Genomic DNA, 19,168 nt, shown 5'->3' on the forward strand with positions numbered 1-19,168 from the left:
AGTTTTCTATACAATGAAATACTTGACCAATGCAGAAGGCAGCTAGTATTAAAATAACTAGCAGAGATTCCTTGGTACACATACAATGAAAACAAAAAGACCCTGTAGAGATGTAAACAAGCTAAAAAATGACCTTGGCAAAGTATCTTCATCGATTTAAAAAATACCAAAAGCATGCAACTTAAAATTCCCTTCCTTCCACAAGAATTTACCCCAAAACCAAAACAAACAAGCAAGCAAGCAAACAAACAAACAAAAAAACCAAACAAAAACAGTTGGAACCATCTGTCTCTGTCAGTAGAAAACAATAATTGATACATTAGGTTCCAGGACAAATAAACCTTTAAAATACTAATATTGAAAAAATACAATTAAATTTTTATTAAAAAATACATACTCCTTACTCATTCTTTGTGTACATTTTGTTTTGTGCGAAAAAGAAGAAAAATAATAATAAAGTAGGAAAGGCATTAGACTACCTAATTATTTATACTGTATTTGGTAGAAGCATGTTTCAGTCAAACTTTGAACAAAAATAAGTTATTCTGTTTTCATTTGCTCCCGGACATCAGAAGGCAGGGTTTCAAACAGAGCGTCTTCTACAACTAAACCAGCTCGCTTCAAAGCCCGACAGTCACCCAGTTCAGGAGGGAGGATTTCAAAGTGATTGCCTTTAACATCTAAATAGGAAAGAAATAACAAATTTCCAATTTTGGGGGAAAGTACTGATAGGCTGTTTTTCCCAATCTTCAGGGTTTTCAGTTTCTTACAGAAGTAGAGTTCATCTGGAAGGCTCTCCACTTTGTTACAAGTGATGGAAAAATACTGTAAACTTTGTAGAACTCCGATCTCAGGTGGGATAAATCGAATGTCATTGTAGGACAAGTCCAGGTAACGGATTTTGTTGCATAGGAAGAGGTGGGAAGGCAGCACCTCGATTTTATTGTGACTGAAGGACAGACGCTCCAGGCTGGTGAGCTTCTTGATGTGCTCTGGGATGTAGGTGATGCTGTTATGCCACAGTTTTAGCACTGTCAGCTTCCTCAAGTGCTGGAAGCTAACGATCTCTTCTATGGATTTCAGATTATTTTCCTTGAGGTCCAGTTCCTGGAGGCTGAGCAGGCTGAATACGGCGTGGGGGATGCGCTCCAGGTCACAGTGGACCAGCTCCAGCTCCGTCAGATTGGTCATCTTCTTCAGGTTGTTGAGCATCACCAGCTTGGTGCCATCGTTGTGTATGCACATCTTCTGGAGATGGCTGGAAACATCAACCACTGCCTGTGGGATTTTGGAAACGTTGCTTTTGATCGAGAGAATTTTAAGGCTTTTGAGATCCCGCAGAGACTCCAGGGTGACATTTCTGGAAATATCGTGACTCAGAGAGCCAACCAGGTAGAGCTCCTCCAGGTTCCGGAGGCCATACATCCAGGGGGGCAGCTCCCTCATGTCATCAAACTTGACGCTCAAGACCTTGAGATTCTCCTTCAGGAAAGACAATGCCGCGCTGTGGATTTTGACTGAGCACTGGTGTAGAGAGAGCTCCTGGAGATTGTCTAGCTGCGCGATGGTGGCTGGTATCATGACGTTCTTAATGATTTCAAGTTTTAGGGACTGCAACTCTGTGATTTCAAAAACAGTGTCTGGAAGGCCAGAGAGCATGATGAGAGGCAGTTCCAAGCGGTTATGGGCATTTGTCTGCAGCTTCTGCCTCAGTTTATCTGGAGTCCACTCATTATTTAAGTTCAGCTGCTTCAATTTGTTTTCACTCACTTCGGATAGGAACACCGCGAATCTCTTCGAATACAGAGGGTCATACTGATCTATCATATGAAGCATAAAAGCAAAGTCATTTTTCACGTCTGGAATATCATCAATTCCAGTCTCCTGCCGGACATACTCAAAGGAGTACTCCTTCAGAGAGCGGTAGAACAGCCAGTACAGCGTATAAAGGCACGTCAGTCCGTAGATACTGACAAAGCACAGGTAGCAAAAGGAGAGCTTTGAAAACAAGTGCGCCATGGTGTGATTGCAAGAAAAGTTCTTATATCCAGTCATGTCCTGAATGTCAACATCACAGTCCACTGTGAACTGGACTTTGGAAACCAGGGCACTATTATATGCAATGATGATGAGGAATTTTATAACTTTAAGCACAGTCTGACGAACATACATGGCATAGAGTATATCACCTTCTTCTACGTGCAGCCGGAACTTCTTTACCTTCTCAAACAAAGCTTTTGCCTGCTCACCCTCCTTCTTATCCAGAGCCCCTGCAGTGGATTTGTCAACCACAAACTTCTCAGGAATTGACTTTAAAGACTGAGAGTTGACCAGACTGCCTTCTGGACCAGACTGGGTGGTGTTGGACCTGCTCATGTTGTTCTTCCTGTTGTCCTTCTCTTCTGAGTCCTCCCCAGAAACTTCAGATAAGGCTCGTGTGGTCCAAGGAGAGTCAAAGCACTTGCCCAGGATTGAGATGAAATGCTCTATTTTGGAGCTGGAGCCAGGGAACTTGAACCAAAAGTTGCTGCAGAGCATGAAGACCAGGGTATGAATGAGGACCAGGTATGGGAAATACTTGGCGTACCAGTGGAGGGCTCGCTCATAGCACATCTGGTTAATAAAGCTGTACTGCTGAAGGTCCAAATCTGTCTTCAGCCCTTTCATTTCCACAGTGACCGGGTTAGAAGGAGATGGTTTTGGTGGAGGCAGTGGGGTGGTACTGGCCACTGCTTGAGAGACGTTTGAAATGGAAGAGTGGTTCTGAGAAGGCTGTACTCTCTTCGGAAGGCAGATTATCTTGTCTTGCATAACCTGAAACACAGAAATAATATTTTCAAATTATATTACTCAAAGAGCTTTCATAATGTCGTTAGTGAGAAGGAAAGCAGCAATAACATCCAATAAATGTCCATTTCCTTTGCCTGGAGAATACAATGTTCAATTCCAGCACCGACATTTTTATTCTTAGCCCACAGGTTGGGAAAATGAAATGCATATCTTTGTTTGCCACATCTAACTCATGTCACAAAATGGAGCAGTTTTCTCAGGACATGGAACAGTTCATGACAAATATTTGAAGAACATTTCACGTATTTTACAAAAGTTTGCATTTCTTCTTTCACCGAAGCCTTGGGGAACCAGTCATTGGTCTGGGAAGTACATCCTCTTATCAGATTCAGTCTTGAACTGGATGGCTCCCAACATTATATTAGTTTCTGTATGAGAAATAAAAGGATTAAAAGGAGGAAATATGGGAGAAATTCCTGTCTTTATCATTTCCTCTTTTCTTTCTACCCATAACCTATGCATAGATGAATATGACTAGTTTTAAGAAAATGGGAATTTACTATGCTTTTATAAAAGCTATTTATTCAGAGAGAGATGAAAGACTATAGAAATGTTTGCGAGTAAAATAGTTATGTCTAAACTTGCTGCTTTTCACACAAAATATCACATCAACTTCTATTCCCCTACTAATGCTTCAGTTTGTTGAAAATCATATTAAGCCCTAATAAGTCCAGCAGTCTCATAAGATTGCAATTTCAGTAAGAGAGAACACTTTCTTCCCAAAGATGAGATAGGATGAGGCAAACTACACTTTGAATCAACCCGGAGGAATCATCTTCAGGAAGAAGAACACGTTAAGTATACACTGAGTCTATTACGAAGTGCACTGTTAACGGCATGAGGAATATGACCACGCGCTGTTGACGTGGGAGATACAGCCCCCTAGAGGGAAGCGTTGTACAAGGTTTGACAATGCAGTGGCGCGTCCAGCCCTTAGCTGAGTATCTGATATATAGGAGACCGCCAGTATGTATTTGCTGAGAAAGTGGATGAATCTAGAACTGACACCGATGCTAGTCCTTCCCATTCATAGTTCTGGGCGTGGATCTCTCCTAGGGATAAAGTTAATAAGAACAGTGATTACAGTGATGACAGCAACAAACTTACTGTTGTGTTTAATATGCATTTCTATTCCAAAAATGTCAAAGATATTACTTATTTTGTCACCTTAACCTGATGAGGCAGATTACTCTTTTTACCCCAGTTTCACAGATGAGACGAAAGCACAGAAAGGTTAGGCAACTTGCTTAATGTCATCCAGGTCCATCAGCCACCTGGACCCAGAACCCTGATTCTTATTTTATTTTATTGAGTTTCTAGGATTAAACCAAAAAGATCTCAATTTTACTTCATCCTAAGTAACAAATTACCTTTTATAAGTTATACATGTTTTAGGGGAAAAGCTTATCTCTTCCCATATCCTATGTGGATAACAATGAAAGAATGAGGTTAGGGGGAAGAGAGGAAGTTTTGTTTATAAAGATATATAAATGCTCTGTAGACTAGAAGATATACCAGGGGCTACCATTTACTATGGAAATCAGAAGAAGGCAGGGAAGAAAAATGTGACTGCATTCAGAGGGTTCCATGACTACAGTGGTGTAAGAATGTTTGAGAATGTCTTCAAACAAACATTTTAATCACTTACCTGTATCAGAGAAAAAAAGTGTTAAACATATCCATATTTGTGGGCTTATATATGTCTATGGGCTTCTCTGATGGCTTGGTTGGTAAAGAATCTGCCTGCAGTGAGGGAGAGCTGGGTTCGATACATGGGTTGGGAAGATCCCCTGGAGAAGGGAAAGGCTACCCACTCCAGTATTCTGGCCTGGAGAATTCCATGGACTGTATAGCTCATGGGGTTACAAAGAATTGGACACAACTGAGTGGCTTTCACTCACTCACATATGTCTATTTATAATTATAACCATAAAGTATTGCCAATCCATCAGCCAAATATTAGGAAGCTTATTTTTCCTTTAGGTTTAAAATAAATATAAAGTTTTCATTTTAATCTCATATTTCAATAGGGCATCCTTTATATTTCTTGGGGTCAAGCACTCTACCATGGAAACCCCTGGAACAGAAAATAGTAGGAGAAAGCCTATATGGATGTTAGAGTCTACCCTGCAGAAATATCAAACAGAAAAAGAAATTCAGTGGCTGGGGTCATGTTCTAGCTGTTTTCCAAATTGTAGTCTCATTTAATGCTCCAATTACCTATGAAGCTTCAATTATCTGGAGAAGGAAATGGTAACCCACTCCAGAATTCTTGCCTGGAAAATCCCATAGACAGAGGAGCCTGGTGGGCTACAGTTGATGAAGTTGCAAAAAATCGGACACAACTGAGCCATTGAACACATCTGTGAAGCAGGCAGAAGGTGGAGGCTAGAGACCAGTATGAACAGACATGTTTCCCCAGCACCTGCTCCAAGAGTGACACCTTTGAGCTGCCATGTTAATGCTGTTCTGTGCTCAGTCATGTCTGATTTATTGCAACCCCATGGACTATAGCCCACCAGCCTCCTCTGTGTATGGAATCTTCCTGGTAAGTATACTGGAGTGGGTTGCCATTTCTTTCACCAAGTATGTTAATATGACATTGTTAATGATGTAATGAAAACAGAGACGCATTGGTGTAAAGCAAGATCAGTCAGAAGGTAAAAAGGCAGGTAGGTACCTTCTGGAGGTTCTAGGTCCCTACCAAGCACCCAGATGGTCCCAGTACTGCCTCCTGCCCTGCCCTTCTCCAGACTGGCTCCTCACGGGGGCAGATGATTAACCTCTGAGCCTGGCTGCTGCAGAAGGTTTTAGGTTATGCTGGGCACCAGGGTGTCCAGCTGAGGGGCAAGTGTGGTCTGAACTCCTGCTTGCATCTCCCTGGCTCAGTTGTGTGCCCTCCTGCGATACCTCTTTATATTCAGGACAAACGCACTTGACTGACTAGCATGTGCCATGCTACAGAAGTAGGTCATTTTCTCCCCATTCTACAGAAGAACCCAACTAAGCTTCAGCGAACTTCAACAGCCCGCCAACCTTCACACAGCTATGAAAACAGCACCACTTCAGACAGTCTCCTCGTTTCTCCAAACTTCTGCTACGATGGCTTTAAGAGAACAGCCCAATGTAGGAAGGTAATATATAGATAAACTCTGGAAGTTCCTCTCAGCTTTCCGAGATCATATTTCTTTCAATCTTTCAAGATGTCATTTTAAAATGTGCTTATTTAAATCCCAGGAAGGTAAAGATAGTGATATCCTTTCCAGAAGCTGTTAACTAGTCAGAAATGAGCAGAGAGTAGAAAAAGATGCTGGAATTTAGTCACCAAGAAAAATAGTTGCTCATACTGCCAAGAGGACACATCACAAGAAGACTCCAGCAGGGATACAGCTCAGAGTTGAATTCCCAAAGATGTGATAGCAGGTTGTCTATCTGGCACTATGAGAAGGAAGAGGGCAGGCTGCAGGGCACTATGAGAAGGAAGAGGGCAGGCTGCAGAGCCCAAGAGAAAAGACTGTGGGGATTTAAACAGTGAAATAGCCATGGGAGAGAGGCAGGAAGTTACTTTCTATGATTAGTGTAAACACTCCAACACTGAGAAGAACTGAGAGAAGCATCAATGTTTTCAAAGGTACAGTAAAAGAAAAAGAAGACAGAAAGGCTTCCTTTAAAAAAGAAAAGGATAAAGGGTGTTTTGTGGGATATTTGTAAATAGAAGCTTGTAAGAACTTAAAAGATTTTGTTTCAACTTTTCTGCTGTTTTGAGAAGCTTGCCTAATTAAACCTATACCTCACTTCTCTTTACCTAATCCAGAAATTTAAAGATTAGAGTACAAAATAAGCCTTAAAGGAATTTTTTTTAAGGAACAATGATAGGGTTTCAGGCTGCAGTGCAGGACTAAGGAAGAATGCTTAAGGTAAGAGCAGGAAGAACGCCCCACCACCATATCCTGTTCTGCAGAACATCAAGGCTCAGACCATCACCACCAGCTTGTACCACACATGCGTCACACAGACGAGAAATCCAATGCTTTTCTTCTAAGGACAACTCTCAGACTGCCTCTGGAGGGGAAAAGCATCGAGACTAGAGCTACACCTACACAGTGTGTCTATGTAGGTGAAGGGTGAGAGAGAGGGGAAAGAAACGGGGTCAAGGGGAAGAGAAAAAAATTTAAAAAGCAAGATGAACAGACTCTGATCCAAGATATATGAAGGTAAGAAAGTTACCACCCTAAGAACAGATTTGAGAATAGTCATGTATGGATGTGAGAGTTGGACTGTGAAGAAAGCTGAGCACCAAAGAATTGATGCTTTTGAACTGTGGTGTTGGAGAAGACTCTTGAGAGTCCCTTGGACTGCAAGGAGGTCCAACCAGTCCATTCTGAAGGAGATCAGCCCTGGGTGTTCTTTGGAAGGAACGATGCTAAAGCTGAAACTCCAGTACTTTGGCCGCCTCATGTGAAGAGTTGACTCATTGGAAAAGACTCTGATGCTGGAAGGGATTGGGGGCAGGAGGAAAAGGGGATAACAAAGGATGAGATGGCTGGATGGCATCACTGACTCGATGGACGTGAGTTTGAGTGAACTCTGGGAATTGGTGATGGACAGGGAGGTCTGGCGTGCTGCAATTCATGGGGTCACAAAGAGTCGGACACGACTGAGTGACTGAACTGAACTGAATAATAATAATTATTGTTTGGCTGTGCAGCACAGTATCTTAGTCCCCCAGCCAGGAACCAAACCCATTTGCTCTGCGGTGGGAAGCCCTGAGTCTTAACGACTGGACCACCAGGGAAATTCTCAGAATAATTCTTGAATGAAATCATCTAAGTTAAAGCAAATACCTAAGTTAGTTTCAGAATAAGGACAAGCTGTACACAGAAGGGCATGAGTCACTGAGGGCAAAAGTGAGATGAAATCAGCAACAAAGATGGCTAAACCACCCATGCTATAGTGGGATGAATGGGGTTGGGGGGGCGGTGAATCAGCAGAGGAGAGGTAGAATCGAAGGAAACGGGTCAAGCAATGTGGTAGGAGGCCGCAGCGTATACTCATTATTTCCATTTGGAGATGTAAACACCCTTCACTCTTCCCTAAACCTTTGGTGAAATCTGTTACACACACAGACACACACACACACAGACACACACACACAGACACACACACACACACACCTCTGTATTATGAATGAACTGTAGAAATCACAGGCAAAAGGATTAAATAATTTTATGCTTAGATCAAAATTGAACAGATAAGGAGATTTTGCCTGGGATGCTAAACGTTTATAATCTAAATTGTTTCCATGGAAGCAGGAACTGGGACCATGAGAACCTAATTCTTCCAGGAGTCTGTTAGAATGCAGAGAGCTCATGGACTGGAATTTGATACAATATCCTCTATATCCTATGGAGCAGCTGACATCCAGGTAACAAAGTATATAAAATGTTCTTCAAGACTTTACAACTAAAGTTCCTAGAAGAATAAAAAATATACATGTAAAATCATTCCATCGCTGTCCCAATACCTGGATAATATTTCTGGAAAAGAAACACAAAGGTTGCAGTGATTGGAGAAATGGGCTCACTAAGAGCCAAATTCATGAATTCCCAGTTGCAAATTATTTTCAGATAACACAACAGCTGTTTTCGGAAAAAAATTGTAGGGTCAATGAAATAAACTGCATTTCCTGATTTTGCTTTCTACACAGTGTGTTTTTAAGAGAAACAAGGTAAAATTCGAACTTCCTTAAAAAATGAAGCAACCTATCTAAACTATGCCCTGGAATGCTGCTCTGAGCTAGAAAAAGAAATCAAATATTTAAAATCATAACTGCCAAATTTATACCAGCAAAGAGATACATTTTTACGTGGAATATGTACACACTCGATCACATATTGAAATATCTTGCATGGTCAATGTAAATTAGGACCTTTTAATAGTAACTTTCACAATTTTAAATTATTAATGTTCACCTACATCTTTGATTGTATTTTTGATGATGGTTATTTGATTCTCAGTCCCTTTGTTAGAATCATAACATCCATCATTACAATGTAAAAAAGTAAGATCTACTTAATTGAGGCAGTTTCCAGAAAAGCAGTGTAGTGAGAAGCAGCAGGGACCAGTGGTAATCTACTGAAGCAGTTCAACATGTGCTTGAATGAGACACCGAAGGGCTGAGATTCAAACCCAATCAAACAAAACCACTCAGCTTCAGAGAAACGGCTTGATAAAACAAAGACAGGGAAACATAAATAAGGGCCAGCTTATCTTCTACATGCAGGAGACATAAATGACATTGATGGGGGAGGTGTGGGACGTGTAGAACACAAGTGCTAACTAGTTTTGAGTGTGCCTCAGGAAAAGTCACTCCTAGTGAAGGGCCTGCTGTACGTCAGACATCATGTCAGAGATACCAAGAGCAATGCACCCTTCAAGGTTCCAAACAGGAGATAGGTGACTAAATCAGTAATGAGCGTTGTAAGTGCTCAAATTCATGCTTGTCTTTCACAATGAACTTTATAATCAACTTTATAGTCTAGATGCAAAAAAAAAAAAACCACCTTGGTGGTATTTTCATTGGGATTATATTACATTTATAAACTAAGAAGCACTGACATCTTTATGGTGTTGATTCTTCCTCTCCATGTGTGTGTTTCCACTTGGCTTAAGCTAATTTTGTATCTCCCAGGAGTGTTTCATATCTTTCCTCAAATAGATTTTGGGCATTTATTAAGTTATGCCTAAACATTTTATTTTTTGCTATTATAAATCTTTTTTTAAAAAGATGCATATTTAGCATAGAGGGGAGCGTACTCCCTTCACTTTCCCACTCCCCTGCCATTCCTTAGGAAGCCCTGATAAGTTTGGTGGGTACTCTATATCTGTGTATTGACAGCAAGACCTCTCAGGTGGAGCTAGTGGTAAAGACCCTCCCAATGCAGGAGACATTAAGAGACATGGGTTCGAACCCTCGGTCAAGAAGATCTCCTGGAGAAGGAAATGGAAACCAACCAACTCTAGTATTCTTGCCTGGAGAATCCTATGGCCAGAGGAGCCCGGCAAGCTACAGTTCATGGGGTCACAGAGTCAGACATGAGTGAAGCGACTTTGCACACACGACATATAAACATGTGGGATCTTCCTACATGCCTTGTTCTTGCCCCTTACATTTTTCACTTTCATAGGATGTCTTATAGACCCTAGCACACCCACATGTGGAGATCTACTTCATTCTAAGGGCTACATTACTACATGATGTGGGTGTGCTATAACTTATTAAACATATTCCAATGGTGATTGCATTCAGGCAAGTTTTAATTTAAAAACAGTGCCAGCCTCAGAAACTACATGCTGCCTGATTTTTTACATGACATTCTGTAACCAGGTCAGAGAACAGATCAGTGGTTGCCAGAGGTTCACTGCAAAGGTTCAGCACCCAGGAATTCCTCGGGGTGTTGAGATTCTTTCGTATCCTGTGTGGTGTTATAAGAATTTATGCATGTTCTAAAATTTAAAAATATACTTTGCTTTGATAAAGAGTGCATTTTTGAAAATGGAAGGTCTAAATACTATCTAATATTAATAGAGCTTCATCAGCTTTTTCCTGTTTTTTAATATCCTCCTTTAATCTCTATTTAGAAACTTTGTGATTTTGTTATCTTTTTTAGGTATCTGTTTTATGGACTTTTAAAAAAATCTAAATGAATCACCTCTTTCTTCTTACAAATGAATTTAATCTATTACATTTTTGTAGCTCACCTCACTCATATTTGGATATTTAGTGATATTTGGATTTACGTCCATATTTTTATTTTTGTGTATACCATTTCTTCCTCCTTCCTGCTTTCTGTTGCCCTGATAACATTCTCTGTATCTCCTATTTTCCATCCTGCCTCAGCTGGTTGGGAATGTGTAGATTAAATTTCTGTAGTGAAGGTTACATATAATTTCTTAGAATGTATACACTTAAAACTTTTCAGAATCCTTACCTCCTCTTCCAAGCATGTTTTAACTATCCATTGAACTATCCTGTTTTGTTTTTCCCAGAATCTGTTTTAGCTCTCCTTTGAAACACATAATATAAAAAAATAATCTATATTCATTGTGATTATCTACATATTTATTAAATCATGTGCTCACCCACTGTCTCAGATCCTTTATCTTCCCCCGAGTTCCTTTGCCTATGGGTTGAAGTGTATCCCTTAATAGTTCTTTTAATAAGGGCCTGTGGATAGAAAATTCATATGCCTCATACGTCTGAACATGTCTATATTGCTTTCACTCTTGAGTAATAATTTAGTAAATTATAAAATTCTGCATTGACAGTAATTTCCTTTCAGCACTTAAACATATTATTCCATTTTATTCTGGCCTCTTTTGCTGATGAGAAGCCTGCTGTCAGCTTGAGTTTGTTCTCTGAGGAGCAATCTCTCTTTCTCTAGGGTAGCTTTGAAGATTTTATCTTAATAAAAGATCTTTTACATTTTCACCTTAATTTTAAATGTATGTAGATGAACACTGCTCAATATTTGTAGCTAAGGACTTGACTTTCTTCAATTTTGGAAAACTTCAGGAAAGTCTCTTTAAATAATTGCTTCAAAAATTGCTTCATCATTTCTTCCATTTTTTCCTGCAATCCCTATCAGATATATGTTAGAGTCTCTCAACTGATTTTCCACAGGTGTGTCTGCACTTTTTAATTCACATCTCTCTGTGCTGGGCTCTGGGTAACTCGGAATCCTAATTCATTACTTCTTCTTGCAACTGAGTACAGTGTTATTCTTCTGCCTGTTGATATTTTAAATTTCAGCAGTTTTGTATTTCTATGGTTTCTAAATTTTTTATATTCATTTGATCTTATGACGTATCTACCTACTTTTTTATGTTTTATCTCCTTGACCACTCTAAATCTATTTTTTCTGCTTTTTATTTTTTTACACTTTAGTAAATATATTTAACTTTATTATTGTTGCAAAGCTTAGTTTCCTCTAGAGTGGAGTGAATCAATATTCCAACTGTCAATTTTGCTGAGAGACTTTCTTAGCATAGCTGTCTTCATGCGTTCTGGGCGGTAGGCTCATTCTGAGGAGACTTTTTCTCGCGCGAGCTCTTCTGTGGTTTCCTGCACCCAGCCTCCCAGTCCACCATTACGACTTGTCATGGTGTTTTGCTGCTCCGCTGTGATGTCAGGCTCTCACAGTTCCAGGCGGGCTGACTCAGTTCCTGGTTGGGAGGCACCCCAGATGCATGGTTTCCTCTGAAGCACCAGCTCTAGCAGTCAGTTAATCGCCATTCTTTTTAGCTTCCTCTTGGAAATGAGGGCCTTTGGCTACGGTGACCGGACTCCAGTCTCTTATCTTGCTTGGTGCATTTTTAGTTCCTTTACTGGCAGGAGCTGAACTCCTGGCCGCTACTGCCTACATTTGGATGAGAGCCCGGCTATTGCCTCAGCCCCACTCAGTATTCCATTTGTGCTCCACAGAACCGTTTATCTTGCTTTTAAGTCCATGTATGTGTTTTTAATATCTCTCTTTATCATGGCTTTATCGTGGCTATGCACATTGAACAGAGAGTGTTTTCAAGAATAACTCTTGCTTTACTATCTTTTCAGGAGAGGGAGGCAGTGTGTTGAAATTTAAAAAAAATATTAGTCTCATGACTATTATGAGCTTCCCCACTGGCTTAGTGGGTAAAGAATCCACCTGCAATGCAGGAAACAGCAGAGATGGGTTTAATTCCTGGGTCAGGAAGATTCCCCAGAGAAGGCAATGGCAACCCATGGAAATCCCATAGACAGAGGAGGTGTGGGGGTCACAGTCCAAAGGGTTGCAAAGAGTTGGAAATGACTGATGAGCAAGCTACCATTATGAATAAACAATATTGCTTGGGTAGTACCAAACAAGGTAAACTTACAACGTCAAATGCTTCTCCCACCAAGAAAAGTCTGGATTTCTTTATATACATCTCCCCTTAACACCATATGAGAGGTCTCATTTTCCTACAACTTTGCCAATTAAGTCCAGTACTCTTTTTCTATGAATTATAACTCCTAAATCATTTTTCTGGTTTAGACTTTAAATCATAGTTATGACTGTATTATCACTGAAAGAAGTGAGAAAACTTGCTGCATATGATAAATCAGCAGTCATCATTCCAGTATGCTAATGTGTGACTCAGGTATATTCTTTAGATGGTGGCCTGTTCTTTTAAAAGATGATGCTTTAACTTGGTTATGGCAAGTTGGACATGGACAGGTAGACTGCAGTCACAAAGTGACAGATGGGCCAACAGGAAGGTGATTAACTTTATCCTTTACCTTCCCTCCACTCTCCAGATACAACTGGTTCCAGAGGGTTAGACCCTGAAGACCAAGCAGATTTGTCCCCAGTCTGATAGAACAAGTTATCTCTGCTGATCTAAGAATGATCTAGTAAGAAACAGATCCCAAAGATCTATTCCCTGGGGCTTATTCAGAGATACTAAGGACAGGCTATCCTTTATTAACTAAAACTTACTGAAGATCTACTTTATGCTAACCATCATAGGAAAATCAAGGAGGCATAACCAATATTCCCTGTTCTAAAAGCACTTACATTCTTGTTGGAGAAACATAAACAGCCACATGAAAAGTCAAACAAGGGTGCACACAATGTTGTATACACATCAAGGGAATGACGTGGTAAGCGCAATAAGCTAAGGCTTGCAGCGGAGAAGGATTCATGGAGTCGGAGCAACTTCACTGGAGCCTCAGAGCTGCTGGACCTGGACAGGTTTAGGGGGGAAGATAAGGTCAGAACCCTGTGGGATCCAGAGATAGGAGGCAAAGGACTGCATTTGCAAAGAACAAGGGATAAGGTTAAAAAGATGGAACTTCCCTGGCAGTCCAGTGGTTAGGACTCTGTGCTTCTACTGGAGGGGGTAGGGGTTCAATCCCTGGTTGGGGAGCTAGGATCTCACATGCCTGTGTAACATGGCAAAAATAAATAAATAAATAAATAAATAAGATTTTTTAAAAAAAGATTAAAAAGACAGACTGTCGCCATCCTTCCTGAGGTAGACTCATTTCTCCTGGGCAAAAATGATGGTGATACAAGGGAAGGGAATTAACTTTCATGTCACTAAGTTATCAGTTAATGTACAAACTGCATTAATTATGTTCTCTCAGAAACACGCTAGGAGACAAAAGCATCTATCCTCAAGAGACGTAAGATTTACCCTCATCAGTGACAGGATTAACTCAGAATGCCAGAATTTGTTTCAAGGCCCACAGAATATTTTAAGAACCAAACATCTTATTGAGAAACAAAAGGAACTGAAAAAGGCATGGAAGATGGTTCTAAAAGGGTGAAGACTTAAACGCTTTAATTCTCAGCAAATGTCTTATTCATAAAGCTTGCTAGTCTCCACGCCCAATACATGTGAACTTGGGGGCAATCACCGTGGGGAACAAAAATAGACACGCATGAGCCACCACACACACGGCATCACTCTCACCAACACAAACAAGTCCTTGTCTCCAGGGGAAATGGAAAAGCAAGACTGCAAGGGTGTGGCATCATTTCCTGCCTGCTATGCACATGGTATCGTCCTTATTTAATGATGATGTTTAAAACTTATGTGATGGTCAGGAAATAACACCCTGTGTATAGAGGAAGTTTAGACCCAGAGTGTAAAGAGGGAAAGAAAGAGACAGAAAGAACAGTATAAAGAAAATTGCCAAATTTTAAGATGTTTATTAATAAACATAAGGACTGAGTAGAAAGTCTGTTTTTATTGGTTGCTTATTTCCTCAGTAGCAACAGGAAAAGGAGAGAAAAAAAATCATACCCTGGCACTTCTGAGGCATGGAATCGATGTCCTCGCAAAAAAAAATCTCAGGGATATTGGAGGGATGAACTGATTAAAACTTAGATTTTTGAGTTACTGAATTCTCTTGGTGGTAAGGTATAGCAATAATACACATGCTGTAGGATTCATCTGTACATGATTAAAAACTGGACGTCAAGCAGATCTTCTCTAGCGAAGTGTCATCAAAAATTTCTCTGAGGAACATCAAATGCCACTAGTCTGGTGTAAGAATTAAACTCTGAAAAGGTTAAAGCATAATTACCTGGGTCATTACTGTATAGAACAAAATTATACAGTTAATGGGAGCAGTTTTTTAAGTCTGGATTTTCCCTCTATTGCAGCACCTGTGGAAACATAGTCTAATTTTCTATTATCACTTTACCTTCTAGACCAGTAAAGATACAGATAAGCTCCATCCTATTGACATTGCTTGGTACAAAGTAAGTGCACAATAAACATGAGGTGACTAAACAAACACTGTGCCCTCTCCCCAGAGGAAAACAAACCACAACAGTGCCAAGTACACACATGTATAAAATCAGATGCCAGTGAACATCGGGAAAAACTGGCCTTCCAGCTCTCTTCGTCTGAGATGAAACAGCTCATTGCACACAACCTCCAAACTGCCAAGTGATGTCAGCCTAGTGATTCCTAAAGCCGGAGCAAAGTGCTGACTCATTGAAGATACACAAAGAGAGTGCCAGATTCGAGAGGCACTACCCATTCATTTAAATCCCAAGTAAAAAGAGAAACCAACACATCTACATTAGGGTCCTATCTGCATTTTGATATCTCGCTTTAATAGAAGCAATTCTCCTACCACTATGAATATACATACACTGACTTTTCGAGGTAAGGATGACTATACATACTGTGAATGTTAATCGTTTTTAACCCTGGTTAGCCTGAGACTTCCTAGTCATCAAGAATGTTTTCATTTCCTACATCTTGAATTTCAGTTGTATCTACATTGTTTTCATCCGTTTACTTTTGAGGAAAGCTTCTTTAGGACACACAAAAAAAGAAAAGAAAAATGAGGAAGTGGATAAAATTAAACACTGTTTTCTTTTTGCTTCATGGTATTTTCAGATAAGCCAAGTCAGTCAGCCAGTTCAGTTGCTCAGTCGTGTCTGACTCTTTGCAACCCCATGAACTGCAGCACGCCAGGCCTCCCTGACCATCATCAACTCCCAGAGTCCACCCAAGCCCATGTGCATTGAGTCGGTGATGCCATCCAATCATCTCATCCTCTGTCGTCCCCTTCTCCTCCCGCCCTCAATCTTTCCCAGCATCAGGGTCTTTTCCAATGAGTCAGTTCTTCGCATCAGGTGGCCAAATTACTGGAGTTTCAGCTTCAGCATCAGTCCTACCAATGAACACCCAGGACTGATCTCCTTTAGCATGGACTGGTTGGATCTCCTCGCAGTCCAAGGGACTTTCAAACACCACAGTTCAAAAGCATCAATTCTTCGGCACTCAGCTTTCTTTATAGTCCAAATCTCACATCCATAACATGACCACTGTAAAAACCATAGCCTTGACTAGATAGACCTTTGTTGACAAAGTAATGTCTCTGTTTTTTAATATGCTGTCTAGGTTGGTCATAACTTTTCTTCCAAGGAGTAAGTGTCTTTTAATTTCATGACTGCAATCACCACGTGCAGTGATTTTGGAGCCCAGAAAAATAAAATGAGCCTCTGTTTCCACTGTTTCCTCCACCTATTTGCCATGAAGTGATGGGACCGGATGCCATGATCTTAGTTTTCTGAATGTTGAGCTTTAAGCCAACTTTTTCACTCTCCTCTTTCACTTTCATCAAGAGTACAAATGTACAAATCTGTACAAAAAAGATCATGACCCAGATAATCATGATGGTGTGATCACTCACCTAGAGTCAGACATCCTGGAATATGAAGTCAAGTGGGCCATCACTACAAACAAAGCTAATGGAGGTGATGGAATTCCAGTGGAGCTATTTCAAATCCTGAAAGATGATGCTGTGAAAGTGCTGCACTCCAAATGCCAGCAAATTTGGAAAACTTACCAGTGGCTACAGGACTGGAAAAGGTCAGTTTTCATTCCAATCCCAAAGAAAGGCAATGCCAAAGAATGCTCAAACTACCTCACAATTGCACTCATCTCACACATTAGTAAAGTAATGCTCAAAATTTTCCAAGCCAGCCTTCAGCAATATGTGCACCATGAATTTCCAGATGTTCAAGCTGGTTTTAGAAAAGGCAGAGGAACCAGAGATCAAATTGCCAACATCTGTTGGATCATCAAAAAAGCAAGGGCATCTCAGAAAAATATCTATTTCTGCTTTATTGACTATGCCAAAGCTTTTGACTGTGTGGATCACAATAAACTGTGGAAAATTCTGGAAGAGGTGGGAATACCAGACCACCTGACCTGCCTCTTGAGAATCCTGTATGCAGGTCAGGAAGCAACATTTAGAACTGGACATGGAACAACAGACTAGTTCCAAATAGGAAAAGGAGTACGTCAAGGCTGTATACTGTCACCCTGCTTATTTAACTTATATGCAGAGTACATCATGAGAAACGCTGGGCTGGAGGAAGTAAAAGCTGGAATCAAGATTCCTGGAAGAAATATCAATAACTTCAGATAAGCCAAGTAGGCTAATGAATTATTTCATCTATCATGAGTTAAGTGGAAAGCATTCCACTTCAAGTCAAAACCATATGAGAAAATTCAGTGCATATACAAAAACTATGGATAAACAATAGGAACATACTGTTAGTGATTCATAACCAAGGCAATTTGTTTTTGTTGCTTAGAATTTTGAAATATTTAAAATTATGCTCTCGAAATAATGAAGAAAAAGCTCTTTCTGATACAATGCTCAGGGACTGAAATCTTAGTTCTCTGTTCAGCTGACTTATCTCTGGACATCCTGTAGTTCACTGACAAATTTGTGAGCAGGAGTTAAGATAGAAACTGGAAGAGTCCAAGGGAAACATAAATCTTCTGGACTATTCACACCAATGTACAAACAGCACAGAGATACAGAATTCTACCACTGGCACCAACCAAATAGACAAAGAAGTACTAAAAGACTCTTTTAAAAAGTGATAATTTATTTCAGAAACTTTCTATAGTAATCAAAGAATAATTTGTTCTACTATTCAGCAAATGAATGATGTCAATTGCCAGGCTGTGGGTCAATCCATGTGAAAGAAAAGATGGTATTATTTATAGGAGAGAACAGCTATATCTTGCTATGACATCACTAGGGCTACCCTGGTGGCTCAGATGGCAAAGATTCTGCTGAGACCCAGGTTCAATCCCTGGGACGGGAAGATCCCCTGGAGAAGGGAATGGCAACCCACTCTAGTATTTTTGCCTGGAGAATTTCATGGACAGAGGAGCCTGGGAGACTACAGTTCATGGGGTCTCAAAGAGCTGGACGTGCCCAACGACAAACACTTTAACTTACATGATATAGAAGGCTTGCAGGTAAGGCAAGAGTCATGCCAATCCTGAGTCATTCAGGTGTGATGGATGGTTGGAGAATTCTTTTTTCCAATCATTTTATGTTTTTTTGGAAGTCAAGCTATCTGGACTCCAGAAATACCATTAATTTGGTTCCACACATTCCAGGCGAATAGATCTTTTACCATATAAGGTGAATTTTAGCTGTGGATTTTTTTTTTTTCTTTTTTCCTAACTCATCTGATGGTTGATCTTTGGGCAGAACTCAAGACTCTACGTTCTTCCTCCTTTTCTAGGAGAAAGAGGGCTGGTAGAGATGGTAACATTAAAGGAAAAGGTATTGAACCTTGGTACTTAAGGGGTTGGGGGTTAAGGCTCTGAGTTTGAGCAGGGGCTCTCTCGGAATTTGTTTGTTTGGAGTCTCTCTTTAGAGCTTCTCATAGGAGTCATCACTCTGAAGTCTCTCTTATTCTGTGAAGTTGATGTGATAGGTGGGTCTGGAGCTGCCCCCCTCTTAGAAGTGGATTATACCCTGGAAGAGCCTGAGGGAGGATTGCTCAGACAAGCTCCTCCTCATCCAGTCTCTTCTTTGCCCAGCTTCCCCTTTTCTTGCTCCAGGGAGACAGAGATTAAAGTACAGGGAAAGAGGATAAAGGAGGCTTTCTGTGCTCTCCTACCCGCTTCTGGTTCAGCCTTCAGTGTTTAGCCAAAGGAAGTCCTTGTGACTTATCTGAGTTCTGGCCTAGCTCACTGGGAGAGTGACAGTGAGGTCTGGGGCCACAGTTTAGTTTTGATCAAATGTTCTTTTGTCTGTCTGTCCTTTGCCTGTATAGCTCCTGAAGATCCTTTGGAAGAGGGAAGCAGACAGCTGTGAGAGGGAAGATCTGGGCATTTGGACCTTGATCTTACACATCTTTCAATCTCTTTGCCAGAGACTCAACTAATCACACCTAAGACATCTAGAAATGCCAGATGAAGAGAAGGCTTTTGAAGTCTAGAGTTAGAGACCAAATAT

At 40.6% G+C, this 19,168-nt stretch overlaps 1 protein-coding gene across 1 annotated transcript in view; it reads right to left on the reverse strand.

The window, feature by feature from the left end:
- Positions 1-449: 449 nt before the first annotated feature.
- The window catches only part of LRRC8C (leucine rich repeat containing 8 VRAC subunit C), an 80,863-nt gene continuing 62,144 nt past the window's right edge, over positions 450-19,168 (reverse strand). Inside the window, exon 3 of the mRNA XM_052637538.1 lies at positions 450-2,814. Within this exon, the coding sequence (XP_052493498.1) occupies positions 541-2,814 (2,274 nt within the window). The 3' untranslated portion in view covers positions 450-540. The remainder of the gene's footprint in view (positions 2,815-19,168) is intronic.

The sequence above is a fragment of the Budorcas taxicolor genome, chromosome 3 (assembly GCF_023091745.1).
Source record: "Budorcas taxicolor isolate Tak-1 chromosome 3, Takin1.1, whole genome shotgun sequence".
NCBI lineage: Eukaryota > Metazoa > Chordata > Mammalia > Artiodactyla > Bovidae > Budorcas > Budorcas taxicolor.